Source organism: Oreochromis niloticus, linkage group LG20, assembly GCF_001858045.2.
Source record: "Oreochromis niloticus isolate F11D_XX linkage group LG20, O_niloticus_UMD_NMBU, whole genome shotgun sequence".
Lineage (NCBI taxonomy): Eukaryota > Metazoa > Chordata > Actinopteri > Cichliformes > Cichlidae > Oreochromis > Oreochromis niloticus.
Window position 1 is genome coordinate 15,173,034 of NC_031984.2, and position 21,587 is coordinate 15,194,620.

The window sequence follows — 21,587 nt, forward strand, 5'->3', positions numbered from 1 at the left end:
CCACAGATGTATATGAAGCAATGATGCAACTCAAAAAACTTTTTTTTTTCATGCAGATGAAAACAGTAAAACAGAAGAATGTGCAACATCCTTTTTTCTCTTATAGTTTGCATTTCCTCTTTTATGCTTCTAATATTTAAAAAAGAGCAACCATCAAACCCTAATGTCTTAAATTTAGGTTTCAGGTTTCTGTGGCTTTGTTTGTTACTTAATTTATTCAGAGTTAGAGTCACTCATCTGTCTGTGCTGCATCCACTTGTGTGAGCCTGGATCCCTGCTAAGAGTGACAACAAGCCCGGGGACATCATTCCATATTATGACTGCTATCAAGTGGAGGAAGTGCCTGCAACCAGTCTTTATGGTTTAAATGTTTTTAGGTCTGTTCAGCTCTTGGCTCTGAGACACAAGTATAAAAAGCACATAATGGATAAATGATTTCCAAGGACCTCCAAGTTTAATGCAATGCACACTGACAAGTAAAAGCAAATGAGCTATAAACACTGAGTTTTAAAACTAGCATGGTAGCTAAAAGTTGAAAGACATTCAAATCAAATATATAATCATTTGTAATCATCTGTATAAATGATCAGCTTTTAGGTTTCAAAACGGAAGACTGAGCAGCTCAAAGAGAAACACTGACTTTAAAATAAAAACATTAAAACAATAAATCTCACTGATCCACTAGGGTTGCAATTTTTTAAAGTTATTTTTCTTCTAACTTATTTCAAGTTTAAAATATATATTTTTTATCATTCCACGTCTGGGATGTTTACTCTGTAGGCATGCCTCCCATTCTTAAGTTAGATAAAGCTCCCCCCCCCCCCTCCGTGTGTGTTTGGCTAATTTAGATTCAGGGTTGGTTTTTGTTACAACTAGTGAGCGGCCAAACTTGCATGTTTTTTACCCCGGTCCCTTTCCGGTTTCCTCGCTATTCTATCCTCAGGCATCAGAAGTCAGTCTGTCCCACTGACAGAGCTTTTGTTCTCTGCAGAGTGGAACCTTCACTGAAACCCAGAGGCACAGGAAGGCTTTAAAAGACGCTTTGCTTTAGGCCACAAGAGAGTCACGAGATGTTGCTTCCAAGGCAAATAATGAAACATGCAAGGAAATGCATGCACAGAGTAAAAATAGGGAACCGGATAATCTGTTTTTCATCTGACTTGATTTGAGAGCGTTTTTTTTATCATTATTATTATTAAATTGCACAATGAATTTCTTGGGTTCATTCCAGGTTAAAAATTAATCATATTTTGGTAAATGAAACCATGAGTCAACTTTCACTTCCTGTTTTTCAAACCCTGTATTTAAACTTCATCTAATCCATGTGCTCTGTTAAAAATGTGTTTTGACACTGATGTCAGAGATTCACAGATAACCTTCCTGCATACACACTGTGGTTCTGTTCAGTGGGCACCGTCTTATATCCACCCAGAGAGACGGTGCATGTGTCCCTACCGTCAATGCATGACATACAAACACGTGGCTGTGCCATCTGTTTAGTATGGCTGATGCTCCAGATTAAGACAAAACTACAGTGCAGTGAGCTACATGCCAAAGAAATGACTGAACCTCAGCTGCTTCACTTCAGGGATCAGGCCTGAAATATTTCAAAGCCCAGAGAAGTGGAGCTACGCACTGGATAATAGTGGCTATATTAGACAAGGGATGCGGAATATGGATGCAACAGACAAGAGGAAAAGAGGAAGATTCATGGATGTAGTGAAGGAGGACGCTCAGAGAGTTGGTGTAACAGACAGGGTGATGGCTGGTGTGTTTGTGGAGCGAACCCAAATGCAGACACGGGAGAGAAAAACTGAAGTTTAACAAAAAATGAGCCCTTTATTTGGCTGAATATCAAAAACAGAAAGACAAGGCAATGTGAAACAAGGGCAAAACTAAACTAAAACCTAAACTAGAAAAGAACTAAACTAACTATGCAAACAATGTTACGAAACATAACATGAAAACTGACCAGGAACATGCAGAACATGAGCTGTAGTAAAAGAAGAAGAAAAAAAAAAAAAGAAAGACCAGCCATGACTTGACACTGAACAGATTAAGACAGAGGACTTAAATACACAGAAGGGTAACGAGGGAAGTGGAAACATTTGGGGAAACACAGCTGCCACAAATGAACACAACGCCACAGGGGAAGCAAAACTAAACACACTGAACATAGAAACACGACTTTCAAAATAAAACAGGAAACATAATGGAACACAGACATGACAACACAAGCTTGACAATAGAACATGGAGACAGGCAAACTGGGCAGACTGGGGAGACACAGAATACAAGGAGAGACACGTGGGAACAGAAAAGGGACAAGACAGACTTACACAAAAACACTCATAAACGCAGAGACATGCATGAAACAAACTAGAATAAATCACTCAACTAAAACCTAACCAAATAACACAAGAACTTAACATGAATGCAATCTAACATAAGAAAAACAAAAAAACAAAATAAACTCAAAACACTGGGTCACAGACCCAGCTGCTGACAGCAGTCAAAGGAGATGATTCACTGTGGCGACTCCTAAAGGGAGCAGCTGAAACAAGAAGAAGCTATCGGTTAATGCAGTGGTTCCCAAACTTTTTTTGCCAGGCCCCCCTTTTTTACAAGAAAAATGTTCGTGCCGTCCACAGTGTCCAAGCGCTCTTTTTTTTTTTTTCTTTTCATACCGCGCCCCACCCCCTGCAATGGCTCTGCGCCCCCCCTAGGGGGCGGGCCCCACACTTTGGGAACCTCTGGGTTAATGGATGGAGGAAAATGGCTGGCTCAATGGATGGACTCAGTAGACTCAGTTATTGTTTCCATCATCTGTTTTTATCAAAGAATCACTTCTTGAATTGGAGAAATATTTAAACATGAATCAATCCTTTCTGTTTTCTTGCACATTTTAGGTAAAAGGTAAAAGGGTAAGGTAAAAGCTAATCTTTAACTTGGGGTTGTTAAATTTCTTGGCTCTGACTCAGCTATGGGTATGACACATTTATGAAAGTGTTTCTTCACACTTACGAGAAGGAAAAAAAAATTGGAGCAGTGTTTTTGTCTTTAATTGGCCACACCAGCTGGCATTAAAATGGGTCTGTAGTTCGTGGCCCGATGACAACCTCAAACAGGCATACTAGCAGCAGATCTGTGAGACTTATCCTGTTAGCTTATCCTGACTTATAATGTTAGCTGAAAATGCTAATAAAACAAGTGTCAGGTGTAGTTACAATGTTACTCATCTTAGCTTAGCTTGTTAGCATGCTAACATATAATTAGAAGTCCAGCTGAGGCTGCTGGGAATATTGTGATTCAGACAAATTGACTAAAGTAAGACTCTGATCATTTTCTAATTTTTTTATGTAGTTCTACAAGATAAAAACGTGACTGAAACATCAAAGTACGGTAAACACGTTTTTACAGCAGTGATGTGACAGCATTATATCTGTAAATAATTAACAGCTCACCCAATTTTAATGACTGAATAACCCACTGAATGGCTTTTATCAGTTGTACTGACACCCATATACATAGGCCAGACATTCAAAATGGGTAAAAATGGCTTCTTTCCAACAGGTGTGGTTGGTTAAGGGTCCTTCCATTGGTCTCATGGCACAATGCCATGGTTTACTTATATACCTACAGGGAGCACAGCCATTGTTGACGACATTAGGTTACTCCTGTGCTTTTGCTGCTACCACCTGTTCAAAATGTCTTCATCCTGTGAAAAATCGAATCTAATTTTACACCATTTGACTAGAAAATATGACCCTCGTGGTGGTGCTAGACGACAAGATAGTAGGATATTCATCCCCTGGGAACCACGAATATCACGCACTCTAGGTTTTAATGAGAGGTGAACCACCTTATCAGAAAGCTACAGTTAATTAATTGATTGCCATAACATCAAAATTACTAGAAATGATATATAGCTTCCAGCTGTATTTTTCCACTTGTATGTCAGTATTGGGTAATAATTGATCGATATTGTACCATAGTCAATCATTTATAAACCACCAATAAAGCCATTAAGTCATACCGAATTTACTTGCGTAATTCTGGTTTATTTCTTATGGTGCTTTTCTCTGTCATGTTAAATTAAACTTAGCCCTATAAATGTTCATCGTCTGCGCTTTTGCAAATCCCTGATCAATGCCGCACGATGGTTTATAACGTTTGCCAGTCGTTATCGGTCTGTCAGTCAGAAGCTGTCAAGAGAATCAGGTAAAAGGGCGGATGCAGGGAGACTGCCACTTTAAGAGTTGCATGGAGAAGCTAGTGATTTTCCACTCAAACTGATATTAACGCGCACACGCTCATTGAATCAGCGATCTTAGGGGGAGAAAAAAAGTAGATTACATTGTATGACTCGTCGTTAAACATAGGCTACCAAACAAGGAGCAACAGGCTGCTTAGCAAAAGTAAGAGGACAGGTGGACAGGTAATCCTATAAATTCTTTGTATATCATTAAGTGCATGAGGTTAATAGACTATGTTTTAATAGGAGAAAATGTGCGATAGGAGAAACCCTAATTAATCCAAATGTAAGTTGTTGTTTGTTTAATATTTAGTGTTCTGATGTGGGAAGCAAGCTTGCTGATCCTTTATATTCGCTCATAAAAAGCTGAAAACATTTCCTCTTTTTCTCTCACATGATGCTGTGCGCTTGTATCCGCTACAGAGAAGGAAGACTGTTTCAGCCCTGCCATACAAACGGCGTGCCTAAATTAGGGCATGTTTTGGTTACATACTGAAAAAAAGGGGGGAAAAAGGAGCGAAGTTCTGGTCTTTGAACCCTCTTTTGCCTGTTCATCGTGTCTGATAAGACAGCGTTTCCAGTTTCTGTTTGGTCGTATTTGCTGAGCTGCTGTGGTGCGTTCAGGGGCGGACGGGCTTCACAGTGATATGTGATGAGGAGGAGGAAAGTGTCAAGGTGCACCTTCGCTTTCCCCAGCCACAAATCATTAGCAGAGTGAATGCTGAAGTAGGTGTGATGAACTAAGACGTTTACTAGCTTATATATTAGTGACACATACTTAACCTACTTCTTCTGTCTCCGCCTCAGTCAGTGTATGATGGATTGGCATGTGTCCTTTAGTAACACTAGTCCGCCCTCTCAGCGGATAAAACCTCAGGGGTCGCTGTACCTCTTTTGGCATCGGTGCTGAAAATAAAATCCCCGAACTGGCCTTTCGGAGGGGGTGAGGTGCTCACAGTGTTTCTTGAAGGCTGACTTTAAAAAAGTGTTTTTGTTTGTGAACTCGTGACATGAGTAGTAGTTTCATATATTACTGTGAAACTACTTGTAAACCTGAAAATAAATTGGGATTCTCCGCTAAATTAAGATGCGATGCTGTTCGATTTTCTTTGATGGGTGGTGTTTTCCTGGATGCAATTCTTCGTTTCAAATACAAAAACACAAAACACAAACATTTTAATATATTAGCTCACTGACTGCTGATACAACACAGAATCACCTTCAAAATGAAAGGTCTTTAAACTGTACCCCACCCAACTTTGGCAAGGGGACCTTCAGTTACTGTGGTCCTCCTTTCTAAACTGCCTTCTGATTAGATACCCATCACAACAGCTTCTATTTCTTTCTCTTTTTTTTTAAAGGAAGGCTGCTGTGTGGTCAATTTAATGAACAGCAGGTCCACTTATGTCATATATGTGATATGTTTTACATTTTTATTCATTTATTGCTGATGGTGCAGTGGTGTGGTTGTTAGAACTACCGTTTCACAAAGGTCTGGCTTTGAAACTTCTCACCAGTTGGATCCTTTTTGTGTAGCATTTGCATTTTGTCCCTCCACCTGCATAGCTTCCCTCCAGTTCCTCCATTTCCTTCCCACAGTCCAACAGGATGCATATTCGGTTGTTTATTTATGCAAAGAACATTGCATTAAAGCTTAATAACATGTGCTATATAAATGAATTTACCCATTTTCACGCGGTGTTCAGTCTGCACACAGACCTGATCATCGCAAAGTGAGCATCAGTTTTAAAGCCCACACTTTATCCAAATTGCAGAAGACGAGATGTAAAAGCCTGTAACAAAAACAAAAACGCAATTCTAAAAGGGAAAAAACAAGTAGTAGGTGAAAGAACAAAGTATATTCACACCCATCCAGTTTGATATTACTCATCAGGTATCAATCCCTACGTTTTCCGTAACACACCACTATGTTTGGTTTTATGACCCCATCTAACAGATGTTCTTTGTGCTGCAAGCGTCTACTGTCAGAATACAAATCTTGTGGTCTTCCATGCAAGAGATCAGGTAGTCTTTGTCAAATGTTATAGTTAGGTCCAGTTAGGAAGAGTTTTGCCTCAGCGGAATTACACCCCTTTTTTATTGCTTAGTCCCATTTTCAGAGGCTAAAAGATAATTGGACAGTTGACTGACAAGCAGTTTCATTTCCAGGTGAGGCGTGCTTCCTTTCTATTTCAGAAGAAGCAGACATATCTGAAGCTGATTCAGAGTGTTGAATTTACAAGTATTAACTTGAAGTATTAACCAGAATGATGGGAAGAGAAAAGTATGGAGAAGGAGAGAAAGAGCTCATGATATGAAGTATACCACATCATCTGTCAAACATGGTGGAGGTAGTGTTATGGCATGGGCGTGTATGGCTGCCATTAAAACCAGGTCAAAGTGTTTATTGATGATGTAACTGCTGGTGGACATGACACGATGAATTATGAAGAATCCATGGCTAATTATTAGCTAAATTATGGACCTAACTTGGCATAACCCAAATTGTATATAGAGCACGACACTGAGGAACATACTGTATGGATAATGAATCCAAGAGGGGCCAAAGGTGTATTTAACCGGCAGCTTGTCACTAGCCGATTCTTGTCCCTCATTTAACTGTGTAAATCCTCAGGAGGAGTTTAAACGGATTTTTCCATGCCAGCCATTGTGAGCCACTGAAGCAATGAACTGCATCCCAATAGACCATGGACAAGCAGAGGAGACACATTACCTTATTTGGCATTGTTATTAGCTGATACTGTACTTGTTTACATTTCCCAGATAAAACGCCACGTGTCATGAAAGGACAGAGGACATCTCGACATGGTCTTAAATTAAAGTAGTTTTCACATGAAGATCCCTCTTCAGAGGAAGTGGGGTTGTGGAAGTTAAATTCATTTTTCAGTTCTGTTTAAGTGTCTAAAACAAACAAATAAACAAACAAACTCTCAATGCTTCATTCAGTTGGTTCCTTTGTACCAGATCATAAACTAGTGAAGGACTCTCAGTCTGTCTCTTCCTCTGAAATGTCCTCTGTGTCTACAACATGAATAAATAGTATGTGTATGCATTGCTTGTGTGACACACACTCATCCCCCACCACTTGGCAGTTTGTATGTTTGTGGGCAGGGACTTGTAAGTGGAAATTTACAGTCTCCCATGTTGGTACCTGAGTTGTCTGTCAGAGGAAAGCTGTGTCCAATCTCTACTTTGGGTTTAATTGTCTTTAGCCAAGGGGCGGGCTCTGCTGTCAGCTTCACTTCTTCTGACCCTGGCGGCATAAAGACATTCAGTACAGAGGAATGGTGACAGCTGAGAGAGAGGAACACTATACATAGTCGCAGCCATGAAGGAAATGTAAGTTTTCTGTATTGCTTTTCTGAGGGGAGATTTGATTTTACCGGGTACAGCTTGGGTGTGTGAAGTCACAGCTTTGTCTGTCAGTGGGTTTTAAAGTAATGTTTTTGGGGTATTAAGAGCCTCTTGTTGAGATTAAATACAGTGTGAAAGAACTGCGAATAGGCTTTGTTGTTGTTGTTGTTGTTTTTGTGATGCAAATTGACATGAAGAAGAAAGGCAGTAATAATTTTACATTCATCACTGAGGATTTTCAACAAGTCCACTGTTTTCCTTCTTATAAGCTTAGGGAATTTCTTGTGAGCTATATCTGGGGCCAGCCCAAAGGACTGTTTGCTTAAATCTATAGCTTCCTAACACGAGGCAGGCAAGTGAAAGCTTACGCTGAGTGGACGGGAGTAAAAGGAGGGGAGTAAAAGGGATAAAGAGAGAGCGAGAGAGAGAAACAGGATGAGAAACAGAACTGATCCAGTTATGTAAGCAAGCCTGAGAATGGCAAGCAATTCAAGTGAACTTGTCATGCATAACAGGAAGAGAGAAAACTCAGAAAAAGATGGCTCACAGTGTGCACTAATTTAGTGAGGAGACAGAGTCCACAACAGACATGTGAGAGCTCTCAGAGAATCTTTTCCCCAATGTTGTTGTTGGGTAAAGTCCATTTCCTGAGAGATGAAAGCATGATTGTAAATTCAAACGGCCTTATATTTTTAATTGCCTCTTTTTTTTTTAACTGTCTCTATAAAAAAAAAAAGTTCTCTTGACTAGGTGTCAAGAGGAACTGAACTCAGATTAGTTAGTTTCTGCACATGCTTTTCATCACCTGATCTTTGTTAAGGGGAAGTATCTGATTTTGCTTTGCCAACTCATTCTCAGTAGCATCAGATTGAATCTCATATCTTAAAATTAATTATAGCTTTGTCATCATGGCTCCTTTGTTCTTTCTAAAACACCCACCGGCTGGGAGCTTAAATTATATTCAGCCTTGCCATGCGTTACACAGTTATTCCTACCCTATTAGGGTTGCTTTTTTCTTTTTGGCACACGCAGCGCAATAGGATACCTCGACCTGTATTAACAAATCCTGTCTTTCGTGGAAAGATGGTTTACAGTGTAAACACTGGCGTTAACTTAGGCTGTTGTAGCTTCTTGAGAGTAGCCAGCACTACGAGGATGTACAAGGATATCTTCCTCTCTAAATTTGGATCCTGTTGAACTGACTCGCTACTGATGTGGTAGGAAAAAAAACAGAGATCCTTCAGGTTAACTCGGGTTCATAAAGCCTTTCATTGCATTGTAAAAAACACTCATCTTGATTACAACAGTGTAATCTAACTGTGGTTTACAGCATGTGTTTAAAACCAAATGATTTTCTTCATCTGTGGATTATTGCGACAGAGTAAGAGGGACAGTGGGTTTCTTCACTGTGTGATTGCTCCAGTGTATTCTGTTGCAATCTGTAGCGCTGATGTTTTGATATCTCTTGGTAAAATAGTAGAATTTGCATTTTGACTCTTCTTGCCTGAAGCTCATTCCATACAGTATCCTATCTAATATACCTCTGCTCTCCTGTCAAATGCAAATCTGCTCCCCAACCATTTCTATAGTCTGAATGACCTCCAGGCATGAGTTGCTCAGATTAGCAAGATTAACAGCATTGTCGTGTATATTATGTGCTCGCACAGCAAGCCGAAACACAGTCAGGAGATAGCATTATCTCCCTAATGCGCCTCCCGCTCACCTCTCTCCTTTTGTTTGTATCATTGTGTCTTTTTTTCTTTGCCTGCAGCATGGCACAAAAAGAGAAGCTTCAATGTCTGAAGGACTTTCACAAGGACACTCTGAAACCTTCACCAGGGAAGAGCCCAGGTACGAGACCTGAGGATGAGGCAGAAGGCAAAGCTCCTCAGAGGGAGAAGTGGGCCAGTAAGCTCGACTTTGTCCTGTCCGTGGCCGGAGGCTTTGTCGGATTAGGAAACGTCTGGCGCTTCCCTTACCTTTGTTATAAAAATGGTGGCGGTAAGATAATAGATGCACAACAGATATATTTAAAAAAAGATCAATATTAAGGTCACAAAATATCTGAACTCAATCGTGCTTGAATTCCTCAGGTGCATTTCTTATCCCTTACTTCATCTTCCTTTTCGGGGGTGGTCTGCCGGTGTTCTTCCTGGAAGTCGCGCTGGGCCAGTACACCTCTGAGGGAGGGATCACCTGCTGGGCTAAGCTCTGCCCCATCTTTACTGGTCAGTTCAAACACACAAAAACAAACTTCCCACCCACAGAAAGAAGAATAAAACCTCTGCACAGCAGCACAAATGTTCCCCGACTCGTTCGTTTAATATTTAACGCTGAGTAAAAGCCTCATTTGTCTGAGCGAGGTTTCTGCCCTCATTTTCCTCCTGTGTCAGTCCAGTATTCATCATTTGGACAGCATGTTCTGCCGAGGTGTCCTCTTCTCTCTGCCAGTGCAATTAGACCAGTCTTACCCCATTAGACTGCTTTGTGTTGTGAAGGTTACATCACAAAGAATGCAGAAATGCAGAAGCTAAGAATTAAAATTCCTGAATATCGAGGATCAGAGCTTCGGCTGGAGGACAAGCATGTTTATATATTAGGTTATTTTCCCGTTTAAAAAAAAAAAAAAACATTAAAAACCCAGTTATAGCTCTACTACACACACACAATGCTTCACAACATTACATTTACAACTCAGTCCTCATGCAGACACCATCACATATCTCCAGCTTACTCTAACTCTTGAACAAATGTAAAGCAAGCTTGTATTATTCATACAGAAAGCAAAGAAAAAAGAACGACAAGCACACTTACCTAAAATTTTCCTACAAGCATGTACGCGCCACCAAGCAGTTGGAACTGCTGTGAACTTCAGCTGTGTGCATGCTTCAGCGCAACAACACGGTTAGCTTATTTGTTTAGTATCTAGCGCATAAAGGGTTCTTTGCTGGGTGGGAGAGGACAGCAAGTTTTCTCTCATAGATGTCTGTTCATAATAAGTGTCGCGTCTCTCCCCCAAAATGTGCTTGCTGAAATCGACTGATGAGTTCTTGGTTGCCATAGAAACAGACTATGAGGGGGCAAAAGTTGCCTAGCAATGATCAGAGTCTTATGCAAACCTGCTGCATGAGACTCTGATCATTTTGTTGCCATGGAGCTGCAGCGTGCCTGCTTGTTTTGTTTTGGATTATGAGATATAATCAAAACTGTGAGTACTGCGGGACAACACTGCCACAGTTGCTCTTTTGTCACCTGATTTCTTTACTTGAGCTCTTGCGGGACCTCTTACATGCAGCCCTTTACATTTGAATGACAGCTATAGACAAGCACTGACGCACCACACCCGTGGCAGCTGCTTTGACACTCTTACTCATGTCCACACGTGGGACGTCACGCAAGAGGAAAGAAGAGGAAACTGCATGGCTCCCGGATCTCCAGCAGCTGTCAACAGTCCCTGTTATCCAAAGAATGCCGAAGCTGATGTCTGCCCACCTGCTGTTATAGCCTCAGGCACGATAGAGAAAGTCCCCAGTTAGCTGCGGAACTGACCAATCACAGCTCTCTGTGCTGTTCAGCATACCTTAATGTGTTTTTATTACACAGAGAATATGCGAGTTTACTCATGTGCACCGCGTGCACGTACACATCGGAGGGCTGCGTCGTCTATCAGTTTGCATTTGGAATGTAGGAAGGGGGAGGTGGGAGTGAAAGAGATGATAAGTTTAAAAATACTCCAAAGCAATGGAAGAGTACCGGGGTGTTTGTGTCCAGGTTCCCAGCAAAGTCATCTAAAAATAACTTAAAAACACTAAGGACATTATAACAGTAGATAGTCAAGTGAAGCCTGGGCTGTGTTTCTCTGTGTTCGAGTTCGAATAAAGGCTTCTTGTTCACCTTTGACCACACTCCGTGTCTCTGCTGTAACTTCACAATATTTTCATGTTCTTTTAAAGTGGCTATTATCGATATTTTGAAATAAACAGAGGCTCACATGAGTAATTTCCCATCAGCTTGTTTTGATGAACACGCATGGAATTTTAACCCATCTCTGCAGCAAATTATGTGTGCCGTATTGTATACTTTGCATTGTTTTAATTTCCTGTTTTGGTTCACTCTGACTGAGCTCTCACAATAGGCAGTAGCAAAAACAACAAACTGATAGGGTAGGTGAGCAGCTGAACAAAAAAGGAGAACTGAATCACGTGTTTTGTCAATGTTGTGTTCACAGCTATTTTTTGCCCACAAGTGGTCACAAATCTGTCACTGCAGCTTTAAACGAAGCCGACGCAAAGCCTGATTCAAATGTTAAAAGAGATTTTTACCTTAAAATTCAAATCTGCCCACCCTCTTGTTGTGTCTCCAGGTATTGGCTATGCCTCTATCGTGATCGTGTCTCTACTAAACATCTACTACATTGTGATCTTGGCCTGGGGACTCTACTACCTGTTTCAGTGCTTTCAGCCCGAGCTCCCCTGGGCAAAGTGCAAGCAGCCTTGGAACACAGAGCACTGTGTAGAGGACACAGTGCGCAAGAACAAGACCCTTTGGCTGGCAGCCAACGCTACCAACTTTACCTCCCCCGTCACCGAGTTCTGGGAGTGAGTGGCACACACACACCCCCACACACATCCACTCTTCAATATACTAAAGTAACAGCGCTTCTTTATCTTGCTTGTGTAAATGTGTTTGAACAGCGACATTCTTGCAAGAGGAGTGTTTACTTTTAGGAAGCACTAGTTCTCCACTAGTTTAATATAAACTTGGTTTGTGCTGCACCATGCTAATTCATCCTCAAAGTTAGACCTTAACTGTGGGATTAAATTGAAGGAAAGTTGTTTTTTTTTCATGCACATTTGCTTTGTAATATGTTTGGATGTAATGGCAATTCGTGAATTGTTAGTTGGGGACTTACATACGTTTTCTCTGCAGACGCAACGTCCTAAGCATCTCCACTGGAATTGAAGACATAGGGCCCCTGAAGTGGGACCTAGCACTGTGTCTCCTGGCAGTGTGGGTCATCTGCTTTTTCTGCATCTGGAAGGGAGTCAAGTCCACAGGGAAAGTGAGTGTGACTCATCAACACACCCTGTACTTTTTGGGTTGCTTGGATGCAGTTTTTTAGTTTTTCCCTAACAAGTCAGTGACAAAACACTGCTGCTCAGAGAAAGCCCACATGCTTGGAAACAAGGTTAATAAAGATGATTAAGAGACACAGGCCTCCACGTTGTCCTGGAAGTCAGTCCTTGGCTAGACACACTGTCTGCTGTAAACACTTGACTGGCGCTCCTTAGTCCTGCCTTTGTTTCTGTTAGCAGACCCGAAAATGGGTTAGAGGCAAAAGGCATGAGTCTTTGAAAATTATTAACTCTATTAGGAACCGAAGGTGTGCGTATTTCCCTATTTTTGTGACAAATTTGTCTTAAATGATCAGCTAACAATTCAGGATTTATTGTATGCAGATTGCAAGAATGCCACGTTATACTGTGTCATGCATGACCTTTCTTATAGAAGAAGTGTAGGCCCTCCACTCAGTTATTCGTAGGGGGAAATTGTTATCACCCAATAAGAACAATGTTTCCTTTGAGCTGGAGCTGGACAAATATGAGTAGAAATGAAAGTTAAAAAATGAAGAAGTGTATATCCCAACAGTGATGAGTCATAACCCTGTAAGTGTTGTTCATTGTTTTTAGCTAATAAATCCTTTGTCCGGTCTAGGTGGTGTATATAACAGCAACTTTCCCATTTGTCATGCTGATTGTACTGCTGGTGCGTGGCGTGACTCTTCCTGGAGCCAGAGAAGGGATCAAATTTTACCTTTACCCTAACGTAACCCGCCTACAAGATCCAGAGGTAAGAATGAAAACATTTTTTATTTGATCTGTTAAAGCTTCCTACAATAGACTCTGGGTCATATAAAATTATATAAAGGAAGACGTTTACTTGTTGTTTTTTTGATGAGCAATAAATGAGCTTTCTGAACTTTAAATATGAAGCTATACAACGCAGACGGTTTGATTAGTTTAGCATAAAGATCCCAAAAAGCACCTGCATAGCTCACACATCAAGAGAATATAACTTTAGTCCGTTAAACCAAAAGATTAAAAAAAGCAGCAACAAAGCAGTTTAATAGGATACAGTTGCAAAAGCAAGTGAATATGCTTACATTCAAGACATGACTCTGACCATATATATTTAAAAAGAGGAAGGAACAGCCTACCTATCAGATTCCCTCCATGGATACCAGTTAGTGATCTCTGGATTTGCTGGTGGATTTTATTGCCTTTGGAAAGAGTCAGAGGCTGTCTGTTTCCTTTTGTTCCCAGACTTTTTGCTAAGCTAAGATATTCCACTGCTGCTGTTTATGGCTTTACTGCACCTTCACATCATACTCATGCTCCTTAGATGTTCAGTTCAGTTCCCCTTCAGTTCCAAGTCAAACAACATGGTCACGATTTTTAGCTTTCGAGCAATTTTCAGTTCATTGTTTGAATTTTACTGGTCACATCGTTCTGTGTGTTGGATATAATAGAACAAGATGATAGGATGATGATGATGGAGTACTTAAACCTTATTTCTACTACCCTTAAGCATGTAAAAAGACCAGTGATTGTAGATTTAAGGCAATCTTTTGAAATCTTGAAAAATCAGCAATCACATCCTACTTCTCAGGTGTGGATTGATGCAGGAACCCAGATTTTCTTCTCCTATGCCATTTGCCTGGGCGCCATGACGTCACTGGGGAGCTACAACAAGTACAAATACAACTGCTACAGGTGAGCTGTGTTTCCACTAGGGCGAGTGGGAGTCTAGTAGTGACAGCAACTCGTGTCAGAGACGGTTGCGTGAAAAGAAAATGGGAACTTCGGTTCCACCTGTGTTCATTAACAACCTCCATGACATATGTGTGACATAGGGACTGTTTGCTGCTGGGAGGCCTCAACAGCGGTACCAGTTTTGTGTCTGGCTTCGCAATATTTTCCGTCCTGGGCTTCATGGCACAAGAACAAGGGGTGGACATTGCCGATGTGGCAGAGTCAGGTACGAGGGTCCAAGGTGATGGCAGCAGTGATGGTGGGCGCTGCTGCCCGGATTAAAAAAAAAGAAAAAAGAAAAAAAGAAAAAAAAAAGACAATTGGAAAAATTGAAAATTGAATTGAATTTTAAAGAAGTAGCTTATCTAAGTCTCGAAATCTAGCAACGTAGAGGTATCGGCAACTGCGCACTCCTTGAACAAAAGCCTCAGAGAAACAGGTTTATTTCTACAAAGTGTGATCCACGTTTTCTAAGGACAGATTTCACGGCACTGGTGTGATGCTGTGTGTTTTAGCTACACAATGAACTGCGGCGTTAAAGAGCTCCTGCACTGTGCCGTCATCATTACTACAGCTGTTCAGTGGCACCAGTCTGTCTCACAGTCATCCTCCTCATGCCGTTCAGTAGCTTTATCTTTTGGACCATTGCTAAGAAGACTGGCCCTTTACTGTATGTACGTAACTGTATGTTGTAAGCCCAGTTCTGCTAACAAGCTGTGGATCTCCTGAGATGGACGCCACTGGTTCTGGATCTGTCTTCCTCTATTTCTTATGCTGACTTTGAAGGGGAGGTGTCTTCTTTAAGCATGCTTTCTCTGCTCAGTTTAAGTTAAAAGTTTTGCTATCTGGAATATAATAAAGTAATCAAATGAACACAGTAATTCTATGCTGCTTCCATCATATATGGAAACCAAAATATATATCTATATATATATATATGTATATGTTTTTTCAAATATTTTGACCTACATTTTTCTCAGCTGTTCAATTGATGGAGTCTGTGTCTGATGCTCTTATGATATCTCACTGAACTGGTTCATTGCTTTGCTAAAATCCATGTCTGCTTTGTTTAAATTAGGTTTATTATCACTGCACACCTTGAGAACCAAAATGCAGTGTAGCATGTCACAGATATTAAGTGCTTATTGAAATGCATCCTGATAAACTCATGTTCAGAATGAATGAGGTGTAAATATTCTGTTAGGCAGCTGTGATTTGTATAGTAAGAAAGGCAATATACACTGAGTAACAGTTGGCAGTTATGTAATATGTCACTTATAAAGTATGTATACTTATATTGTATACATAAGTATGTATTTTAGTTGATTTTTGTTGCTTGTGCTACAGAGGATACCTTTAGATTAAAAACCAATCTAAAGATGGTTTTAATATATGGCCAGCAAAAAAAAAGGAAAAAAAAAAGGAACCATTTCACACAGTTAGAGCTGTTCCATGTCTTGTTGGCCATAACACAGTATTTCCTTTGCTCAGCCCCTCTAATTCTGCATTTACTTTATTTTACCATTCCCTCACACTGTATCGGCCAAGCCAAAATTAGATAGAAATGTTAATTCTGTCCTCTCTCCCTTCTCCCCATCCCCTCTCTGTTCTCCTTCCAGGTCCTGGCTTGGCCTTCATTGCCTACCCTAAAGCTGTGTCCATGATGCCACTGCCAACCCTGTGGGCCATTCTCTTCTTCATCATGCTGCTGCTTCTGGGCCTTGACAGCCAGGTCAGTGTTTTTGCTGTAGTGTAAAGCTATCCTCAGAACAGTTGTTTGGTCTTATGCCCGTAAATTTGAGACAGACACCTCCAAGAGTCTGCGGGTTCATTGACCTAATATGTAAAACACATTTAGTGTCTCTCCTTTCTGTTTCTAACCTCTCTAAGTTATCAGATAACTGACAAACAAGAAACCGGTTTACACAAAGGCATTTTACTACCACATTTGACTCCTTAAGAATCATGGCTCCTTTGTGGAAGTTGGTGGATGTCCAAACATTTAGTTAATAAAAGTAAGGATAATAGTTTGTACGCAAGCAGCCCAGCTTTCATACGAGGCAGAGCTCTGATTAAGACAAGATAATCTAAGTAGACAAAACACAAGTATACTCCCAAGGGATTCTCCAGCTATATCACATTTCCTGCCTTCAAGTGTAATTCTACTCCTGTGCTAACTGAGTCCAGCACATGGCAAGCTCCTCATCTCAGTCAGCTGCAAGATCAGGCCAGCACTCTAATTTGAGTGCATGTAAAAGCTCATGCAAGTGTTGCTATTTCCATGAGAGAACTAATGCCAGCGTGTGTGGGTGCATTTATTTGGCCATAAATTATATGCACATTTGTACTCCTGAATGCTATATATTGTTAACCTCGCTCACACATACATGCCACAGTTGTGTCAGGGATTTTTTCTTTGTTATTGTGCAACAAAGGAGCGTGTTCTCTGTGCATAACAACTCTGCGCTCTGATAAATGCGAGGAAATTCATAGTTTTCTTGCAACATATTGTTTCTTATGAGGCAATGAGGAGACACAGGGGAGCGAGAGTGTTACACAGACAAGCAGACAGAGACAGTGATTCACTGTTTTGTTGCTCTTGTGTCTTGGTAGCAACAAACCAGTGTTGCAGAGAGGAGCCTTGTTTAAATTCTCATTACTGCCCAACAAAGACGGCCCTCATTCTCTAATCACTCGTTTGTGGAGGCAAAACAAGAGCTGCGCACACGCAGAAAGATATGCATATTCTTAAATGTTTTTTTCTTTTTTAAATTCTCTGAGAACTTTTTTGCTTTTATCCCCACAGTTTGTTGAAGTGGAAGGTCAGATCACCTCTATTGTGGATCTGTATCCAGCCGTCCTCAGGAAAGGTTATCGGCGAGAGATCTTCATAGCTGTGATGTGTTTCATGAGCTATCTCCTGGGACTCGCCATGGTGACAAAAGTAAGTCCATCAACAGTCACTAGCGCACATACTTCTGATGGCTGTCCCGTTAAGATAAGGAAAAGGAACAGATGAACAACAGCGATAACCCCGCACATTTTCTACATGCCTCTCTGCTGCTGTATTGTCATAGCCAAGTATGGCTTCCTAGCACACTACCACACACACATCCGGCGTGTCAGAATGGAACAATTTGGAATGCTGTTTTCCATTCAGCATTTAACCGTGCTTCAATGACGTCTTAGCACCTGTTGAACTCTACTGGTAGGGTGCCAGGATTCTTGTGTCCTACTTTCAGCACCCTCGCCCACCCTGATTTAATACCCCCTTCTATCTCTGTGGTGTCCGTTTTTTCACCACACACACACATGCACACACAGATAATTAATGCAGCTTTCTGTCTCCGCTTTTTCCAGGGTGGCATGTATGTGTTCCAGCTCTTTGACTACTATGCAGCCAGTGGTGTGTGCCTTTTGTGGGTTGCGTTCTTTGAATGCATTGCTGTAGCCTGGGTTTATGGTAAGTGGAAGTGACTCTAGATGCGATAGGTTTCTGTTCTGTCCATCAAAAAGTTTCGTAAAAGAGGTCTTAATGATCTCTGGGGTGTAAAACAAAGGTGGCCTTGTGAGGTTTTCCCACGTCAGGAGTAAATAACTTTAACTGTGGGGTTGCTTTGAGGTTGAGGGGAGGTGAGGATGGAGTTAGTCCCCTGCTAGATTGTCATTGGCCACTGAGAGTTGCCTCCCACCAGATTGTACCCTACCAATATTAACAAAGCGACATTTAGCCAGAAGAGAAAAACCTTAAATGGAATGGAAGTAAAGCTGCACCTTCCCTGCTAATGCCCATGTGCTTTAATGGCACCCCTTTTATTGGTGGAGGCTCTGTGGTCCAGAAAAGTAGTTCCCGGACAACATTTGAATTGTGAAGCTGGGGGCTTCTGTGCTGAAATTATGCTGTTATAGTAGTTATTTGTCTATTCATCAGCAAAAAAGAGTAAAAGAGTAAAAACAGAATTAATATTTACATCAACAGCTAATGTCTTGCACCAGTGGACTACAGCACAGTTGCACTAAACACACAGCAAATTACAGCCAGCCAGTAAAGACCATTAATGGTCTAGTCTATCAATAATCTTAGCTCTGTCTTTTACATCTTACTAGACTCTAGTAAGATGTAAAAGACAGAGCTAAGATTATTGATACTATATAGCCATGACCCAGTGAAACTCCAATGCAGTCCATGGCAGTTAACACAGATAAAGGCTCATGTCACATGCTAATATCAGCAGGCAGAAACAAGGTCATTCTATCATTGGAAACAACAACACGTGTAGATTATAGAGTCGCTGGTATCTAATGTGCACTATTCACTATTTTGGCAAACTTTGCAGAAACAAATAGACTCGGCTTATTGTTTATTCTGTTTTGTGTTGAACAGGAGTCGATAACTTCTATGATGCAGTTGAGGATATGATTGGCTACAGACCAAACCCATGGATGAAATGGAGCTGGTCCATAATCACTCCTGTCCTCTGCATGGTGAGAGATCAGTGGCACTTCACTGTGTTGGAGGAACTGGAGACACTCTGGTTTATGGCGTGACAAAAGTTGATTGCTGAAGGTCACATGTAAGGGGCGCAGCTTGTGCTAAATGCAGTGTGCGTGTGTGTGTTTGCTCCCTGTAGGGCTGTTTTGTCTTCTCACTGGTGAAGTACAAGCCATTGACCTATAACAAGGTGTATGAGTACCCTGACTGGGCCATTGGTCTGGGCTGGATTTTGGCCCTGTCCTCCATGATCTGCATCCCAATGGTGATGGTCATCAAGATCTTGCAGTCTGAGGGACCTCTGATTGAGGTGAGATTTTAACGGGAGCTTTCCTGCAGAGATTCAAATGAGGAAAATCAATCCAAAGTCAAGAGGAAACAGACTTGCGGCTCTTTGCAAAAGCAGAAAAGTCCAGCTAGCAGTTTCATTAGAGCTCAACAGTCAGCAATTTGCATGTATTTTTGGTTCATTTGTTTCAGCATTTTACTTAAAAAGAAAGTACACAATAATTAATAATCACATAAACTGCCCTTAATCAACTGCCCTTGTTTATTTTCTTGATAACTGTCATTTCAAGCCTTAAACCACCCCAGTTTCTGACGATCATTATTTTAATGTCTCATCTTCTTCCCTCAGAGGATCAAAGCAGTGGCAGCCCCAGCGAAGTCAGGCGTGAGCTCCCGCCCGAAAGAATACAACTTGAAGGGCAGCGAGCTGACACAGCCCCTGGACCCAAATGGGAACAATGGCTTAATCAAGCCCACCCACACCATTGTAGAAACAATGATGTGAGCGCTCTCTGTGAGAGGAATACGATTGATGTGCTTTCTGTGGTATCATATTTGCTAACTTTAGTAGGTTTACATTGTCCGGTATATTCACGTTAGAGATAGTCTGGTTTGATTTCTATGAAGAGGGTTTTATTATTGTATTTTATTTTTCTTGTGATTTTTTTTTCTTCATTTTTTTACTATATTGATATTGTTGTTGTTACAGTTGTTGTTGCTGTAGTTGGCACTGATCTCAGTTTGGGCAGTATTTCGAGATAAAACATTTTAAATGTTTACTACCTTTCTGTTGATTCCGGAAAGATGAGGAATTTGCTTTTTTTTTTGCCAGCGCTATAGAAGAAAAGAGGAAATTCTCACTTTTCACGTTGTTAAATAAACTAAATGAGTAATTAACTGCAAAAAAAGGTGGAAGGTGTCACGTGATTGTGACGGTCTTGTTGTACTGACTTCTAATTTTTATGTCATTTTATGCCACAATGAAATGAATGTACCTCCGCTTGCGGCGGAAGCCAGTCACCGACATCTCTCAGAAAACATATCCATGACATTTTGAGCAGCAATATGCAGTGTATAGAGTAAATCTTGCTTGACAACTTTTAAGTTACAAGTTGGTCTTGGCCAAATACTGTGAGAAATGCCTTTTTAAGACGATCCATCCTGAAAGCAGTTGAGATAAAATAAGAGAAAACGACAGGTAGGAAATAAAAAAAAGGGGGGGAAACAAGGGAAGTGGCATTTTTAGAGTATTTGTACACTGCCTGTGTGACTACTATAGTCAGTACCAGTGCATTTATTGAAACCTCTCTTTGCACTTTATATGTTGTTTCACCTTTATTGTAGTGTGTTTTTATTGTTGCAGAGTATCGCAGCTACATTTGCAACACATTTCAGGAGAAACTATTTTTAGCTTCTAACTTTTTGAAATTGTAAACTTTGATATGAGGTATCTAGTTGTCTCTTGAGACGATGACAGAATAGAAAGTAGAAACTTACCATCAGATATTCAGATTTCTCATTGTTAGTGGGATCTGTGAGAACATCACTCAGAAGCGTTAGTTGTTACTAAACCGCCTGACAGCTCTCTCCGTTGTGCTTTCAGCAGCAGGTGCGCTCTGCAGAACGACCACTGGAGTCTGGCTTTTAATTCAGTTGTATTTGAGAGATTATGTGTAGAATTTTAATTGTTTGTAAATCACATATGCCTTTTTGTATCAATTTTATACTGCACATCATCTGAACACCATCACTGATTCATTATTTTAATCAAAGCTCACCAATGTGTTTCGCTACATGTCAGTTATCGTGAGCCCGGATTTGCACATTCAGGGTGCAATATTCAGTGAAGCGGTGGCGTAGTCTAATCATACGTAATGCATAACAAAGAAACAACTTGCAATAGTTCAGTGCAACTTCTTGAGGATTGTTTTCCTGAAGCATGTGTAGGAGCCACCACCGTACCCTGCTGCTTTCTCCTTTTAAAAAATTGCAATGTGGAATTTTAAATGTACCAAAGTATTTTTGTCTCACAGTTTTTCCCTTTGAGATGCACATTGCATCATTTCTATATAGATTAAATAAACATATTTTTCTTTGGATTTGTGTGTATTTGATATTTCTGAAGCGATGAGAGTTTCTTTGTGTTTATGCCTACTTAATGGAGAAATTTCTATCTTTAGATCTCACAGTTTATGCTTTATGTTATATACACTTTATTAGGTGTTTGCCCAACCATTCATTTTCTTCCACTTATCCAATCCATGAATGACACTGAGCTAGGTATCATTTGTAGCTCTTAACTTCCAGAACAGGAACAATTTGGGTTGTTGCACCAATGTTTTTGACCTGTGTGCAGAAAATAAGC

General features: G+C 40.7%; 1 protein-coding gene across 3 annotated transcripts; it reads left to right on the plus strand.

The window, feature by feature from the left end:
* Positions 1 to 4,280: 4,280 nt before the first annotated feature.
* Positions 4,281 to 21,321, plus strand: LOC100694392 (sodium- and chloride-dependent taurine transporter). 3 transcript variants are annotated; one of them, XM_005448771.4, is made up of 14 exons: positions 4,281 to 4,438; positions 9,402 to 9,631; positions 9,724 to 9,858; positions 11,994 to 12,228; positions 12,560 to 12,692; positions 13,346 to 13,480; positions 14,300 to 14,403; positions 14,544 to 14,668; positions 16,062 to 16,174; positions 17,249 to 17,386; positions 17,803 to 17,905; positions 18,827 to 18,927; positions 19,074 to 19,244; positions 19,572 to 21,321. In XM_005448771.4, the coding sequence occupies exons 2-14, from the start codon at positions 9,403 to 9,405 to the stop codon at positions 19,725 to 19,727; spliced, it is 1,878 nt and encodes a 625-aa protein (XP_005448828.1). In that variant the 5' UTR covers positions 4,281 to 4,438; position 9,402; the 3' UTR covers positions 19,728 to 21,321. The 3 variants fall into 3 exon arrangements, with proteins under 3 accessions (XP_005448828.1, XP_025757545.1, XP_003439065.1); XM_025901760.1 differs by having other exon boundaries at positions 4,291 to 4,418; XM_003439017.4 differs by lacking the exon at positions 4,281 to 4,438 and adding an exon at positions 7,471 to 7,615.
* Positions 21,322 to 21,587: the final 266 nt, after the last annotated feature.